Below are 4,994 nucleotides of genomic sequence, written 5' to 3'. Positions count from 1 at the left end.
TTCCTTCCTTCCTTCCTTCCTTCCTTCCTTCCTTCCTTCCTTCCTTCCTTCTTTCCTTCCTTTTCTCTCCCTTTCTTTTTTTGAAATGGGGTCTTGCTCTGTCGCCTAGGCTGGAGTACACTGGCATGATCTTGGCTCACTGCAACTTCTGCCTCCTGGGTTCAAGCAGTTCTCCTGCCTCAGCCTCCCAAGTAGCTGGGATTACTACAGGTGCGTGCCACCACGCCCAGCTAATTTTTGTATTTTTTTTTAGTAGAGATGGGGTTTTGCTATGTTGGCCAGGCTGGTCCTAAACTACTGGCCTCAAATGATCCTCCCACCTCGGCCTCCCAAAGTGTTGGGATGACAGGCATGAGCCACTGCGCCTGGCTCAGCCATGTACTTTCACTGGAGCATCCGCATGCTGCTTTGCATATGGTATGTGGTCAGAACTTGTTGAACTGAATTGAATTTCGTTTCTTTGTTTTAGTATGTGGAGTTTGCTCTTACATCCCAAAACATCACCATCATCATTCTCACTTTGGAATGGAGAAGTGAAGATATCACAGACACTGTGTTACTACATGAAACACACATTTTAACAGCAGTGTAGATATGGATGTGGGTAATTTGTAAAGGAGTTGCAGCTAAACTATTAAGCCTTATCATTCTTGTGAAGATTTGCTAAGTAGGGTGGCGCTAAGCAGATTCCCTTTAATAGTATGAAGAAGCAAGCCTTTATTCATTGCTCCTTTTTTTGCCCAATTTCTTCAATGGATCCTATCAAATTATTGCCACTTTACGGATTATATATATTCAATATATTATATAATAAAAGCTTTGTAAGTTGCTGAAATGACCAAACTCCCATTACAGCCAACAGGCCTCCTTTGTCTTAAATTTGCCCAATAGGCTTATCCCATTTTGTTATAATTAACATTGTATTATATAATGATGTATAACAAAAGTTTCAATGTAGCAAATGGAGCTTAAGATTAATTGCCATGCTATTACACTGCCATTAGTAATGCTATTTGTAATTATATATCAAGAACTAGGGAATATGAATTGGTTTTCTATGTCTTACATCCACCTAGTACAAGAACCATAAAGACCAACTCTGAAATACTAGGCCAAGTTTATGAATTTCATTCAAGTCTTTTAAGCCATTTCAGCTATTTTAAAAGTCAGAAACATCTACTTATTTGTAATAAAGCAAAGAATTATGGCTTCTATGGTTCATTAACAATGTATTCTTAATTAAACTTGTCCTGATCAAAGTTTTTAGGGGCTTGCTGTTTTGTTTATACACTCAGATATTTGGAATTATCCAACGTCTGACTTTCCGTTGTTGGTCAAAATGTTTCGGTATGGCATATACAGCTTGTAAGCTGGGTCTTCTTAGCTATAATCTTTGGATTCTGCATTATTTGTGGAGTTTTGTAGGTATCAAGCAGACATTATGAAGGACCTAGGGTAGATGACGGGACAGCCACAGGTAAATTGGGCTGATTTTATGCCCTGTTGCACCAGAATATGCATTTCCTATGATGTGCCGAGAGGTCACACGGAAATTCTAAGTAGAAATGGGCAAAACAAAGACCACCACTTTGGCAAGAGTCTTGCCCTGGGCAAGTACTCCATTGGTTTCTACTTGCTCTTACTTACTTGCACAATCTTCTTGTGAAATGTGGTTATTAATACTAATGTCATCCACAGCAATCCCACCAAGGTTTCCTTTTCCGATTTCGCCCTCGAAAATCACCTAACAAAATAAGATCATTTTCACAGTATTGAAATGCTCATCTCACGTGGCAGAGTTTACAAATGCTTGTTCAGCTCCCGCTATGACACATAAATTAAATTCATCAGGTTCAGTGTAAGCACACACTTCACTCATCAATCCACATTAGCTGCCTGGTGATGGCATGCACCTTCTCCTCACACTCTCTTTTTATAATACAAACTTTAAAATGGGAGAAAGCAGCAAACAAAAGGAATGATACATTGTGAAAGCCCAGAAATAGATGACATGGAAGTCCTTTGTGTTCTTTCTCAGCAAATTGGTTCTATTCCTGCAACATAGGAGACTGTGAAATCTGCTATGAAGGTGGTTATCATTGCAGCAATATCTCAGGGTTGGGAAACACTGGAAATAATTTCAGAATAATTCTCGCATCTCATTTGCACAACCTCCAACATATCATCTCAGTATTCCTGCAGCCACTGCCCTCCCCAGCCTTGGGAAGAGGTCATACCTGATAAAGTTTCAGAGACTTGTGGAGCAAGACACGTCCTTCCTTCCAGTGGTCACCTTGGTGTCCAGTGACCGTCCAGACCACCTGATCGTACTCCTCTGGCTTCTGGTAGCGCAGTTTGACCCTGAGTATGCCGACGTGGGACCCAGACATGTGATACCAGAAGGTCATGCAGTGGGCAGAGTTCTGGGAATAAACCACAGGGCTCACCAGGCGAGCCACTTTGCCCTTCTGATTTTCATCAGCTTGGGAATAGAGGAAGTTGCCATCTCCTGCTGTGACAAAGAACTGTGTTAGGGAGAGTGGCCAGGATTACCACACTTTTATCTCTCTTATTTCGAGTCTCACTAATCAAAAGCTTCCTGCGCTGAGTGCCAAGAACTCAAATATGTAGTGGAAAGGGAGAAGTGTGCATACTTGGGGACCTCATGGGCACCTGAGGCCCTGCTCTCAGCTCCTGCAAAATGGACATTTGATTAGCAGAAGGCTGAGTGGCACTAATTAGGATACTACTTATAATGGAATACATTTTCATATGGACACAGGCTATGGCTCAAGCTGGCATTTGCACCATCACAAGCAAACTGAAAGCAATGTCTGTGCATAGCCTGGACTGAAAACGCCTGGCTCTCTAGGAAGAAACCTTATTTATTTATTTATTTATCTGTTATGTTTAGACACTCCTGTTGCCCAGGTTGGGATGCAGTGGTGCGATCGTAGCTCACTGCAGCCTCAAACTCCTTGGTTCAAGTGATCATCCTGCCTCAACATTCCGAGTAGCTATGATTATGGGCCCATGCCACCATGCTCAGCTAGTTCTTAAAAAGATTAATGTGTTTTTGTAATTAGAGATAGAGTCTTTCTGTGTTTCCCAGGCTAGTCTCAAACTCCTGGCCTCAAGCAATCCTCCCACACTGGCCTCCCAAAATGCTGGGATTACAGGCATGATTCACCACGCTGGGCCTAAGAAACCCTGTTTTCATGCAACTTTAAGATCGCACAGCAGCATCCGTGTGAACACATGCATTAAATGAAATCATTGAGATGTATTTTTATTTATCATTTGAGCAGCAGGAATTCTGATTAATGAAACTTCTGTCACTATGACTCCTTGATAATCATAAATCTGTAGTTTTTCCTAATAATGTAGTCATCTTTTAAAAAACCTTTTTCAAGTTCAGATTATTTTTCCCGTAGTTTGTTTTCATCGTTTTTGAATTCCTTAAACACACCTGAGAACTTGCATCTCTCCTGTGAGCCCTGCTCCTATTTGATGTGGGCTTCTGGCTCAAGGAGAGGAAAGTTGCCTTGTTGTGGTTCATTAGAAAGTGCCATTTTGGCAACACAGACACTTGCTGAACTGCGAGGACTTTCTCTTGGCTTTGCTTTTAATGACACCCACTGGGAACATTTCCTCCTTGCCACCATCCGGTCTAAACACACAACTCATGTTTCACTGTTGCCTTTGCAAATAGAAATCATCTTCTCTAACGCCTCACCTGATTAAGTGTGAATCTGCTGCTCGGGCCTCAGTGGGCAGCAGGAGGTTGTGTTTGTTGCCCAAGAGGCTTGTGTGTTTGCAAGGTGCTTTCTCAGTGTGCACACGTGGGCACACACTCCTCTCTGCTCGCCTGTGTCATCAGTGTCCAGGTGGATGTGGATGTGTTCGCAGGCAGTTTCCTTTCCTTACCTGGCTGCTTATGTGAGAGCCCACCCTTCTTCAAACCAGTGGGTGGAATCGTAAGGGAAGGGTGTTCACAAATGGCAACTCTAGCCACTCTAGTAGGTTTGATACTGCAGGATGAATGTCCCTCTTGCTCTCCGACCTTGCAGGGTGTCCTCTGTGACTGAGCTGATCCATTCACGCTTAGGATTTGTTTTGCCCACTAATTTATCAAGATGTGATCACCTGTGTGTGGGATGGTGCCATTTCACTGTGACGAATCCACCAAGATGGGAAAAAAATACACCCATTGTGCCTCCGTCCCCCTAATCTTATGGAAAAAAGACTGAAATTGGCAATGCTGCTGCCATGTCTTAATCCCACTTATTGAGCTCACTGCTCGAAGTTTATTGAGGCCAGTCAGAGAATGGGTGTTAGAAAGAAGGAGGGAAGTGGATGTAGGTAGAGGGATGCTCTCCCATTGGACATCCTCACTCAGCTGCACCATGATCACTTCCTACCCACAACCAGACCGCGAGTTCCTCAAGCACAGGGACTCCCTCCTTCATACCTGTATTTCCAGTGCCCAACATAGCATCTGCCAGGTAACAGGGCTTCTCAAATGATGCCTGTTCAGTGCACTGGGAGAGAAGCCAGATTTCAAGAATCCTCTGCCTAAGGAAGTTCTTATGGTCCCTGCCCTCTCACACTGTGGTCTTTGAATATGCTTGTGTGGCCAGGTGCGGTGGCCCACGCCTGTAATCCCAGTACTTTGAGAGGCCAAGGTGGCTGGATCACCTGAGGTTAGGAGCTCGAGACCAGCCTGGCCAACATGACGAAACTATGTCTTTACCAAAAATGCAAAAAGTAACCACGCATGCTGGTGGGCATCTGTAGTAGCTCCTACATAGCTGTAGTCCTAAGTAGCTGGGAGTACGGCTACTTGGGAGGCTGAGACAGGAGAATCGCTAGAACCTGGGAGGTGGAGGTTGCAGTGAGCCAAGATCACACCACTGCACTCCAGCCTAGGCAACGGAGGCCCTGTCTTAAATAAATAAATAAATAAATAAATAAATAAATAAATAAATAAATAA

At 43.5% G+C, this 4,994-nt stretch overlaps 1 protein-coding gene across 2 annotated transcripts in view; it reads right to left on the bottom strand.

The window, feature by feature from the left end:
- Positions 1 to 4,994, bottom strand: part of NRP1 (neuropilin 1) — a 160,459-nt gene that overhangs the window by 7,176 nt on the left and 148,289 nt on the right. For both annotated transcript variants that reach the window (XM_023218148.2, XM_023218149.2), the window contains 2 exons: positions 2,238 to 2,509; positions 1,648 to 1,744 (listed from right to left, as the gene is read on the bottom strand). In XM_023218148.2, the coding sequence (XP_023073916.1) occupies positions 1,648 to 1,744; positions 2,238 to 2,509 (369 nt within the window). The remainder of the gene's footprint in view (positions 1 to 1,647; positions 1,745 to 2,237; positions 2,510 to 4,994) is intronic.

The sequence above is a fragment of the Piliocolobus tephrosceles genome, chromosome 9 (genome assembly GCF_002776525.5).
Source record: "Piliocolobus tephrosceles isolate RC106 chromosome 9, ASM277652v3, whole genome shotgun sequence".
NCBI classification, from domain to species: Eukaryota; Metazoa; Chordata; class Mammalia; order Primates; family Cercopithecidae; genus Piliocolobus; species Piliocolobus tephrosceles.
The sequence above is the reverse complement of the archived record's forward strand: the minus strand, read 5'-3'. Positions and strand labels throughout refer to the sequence as shown.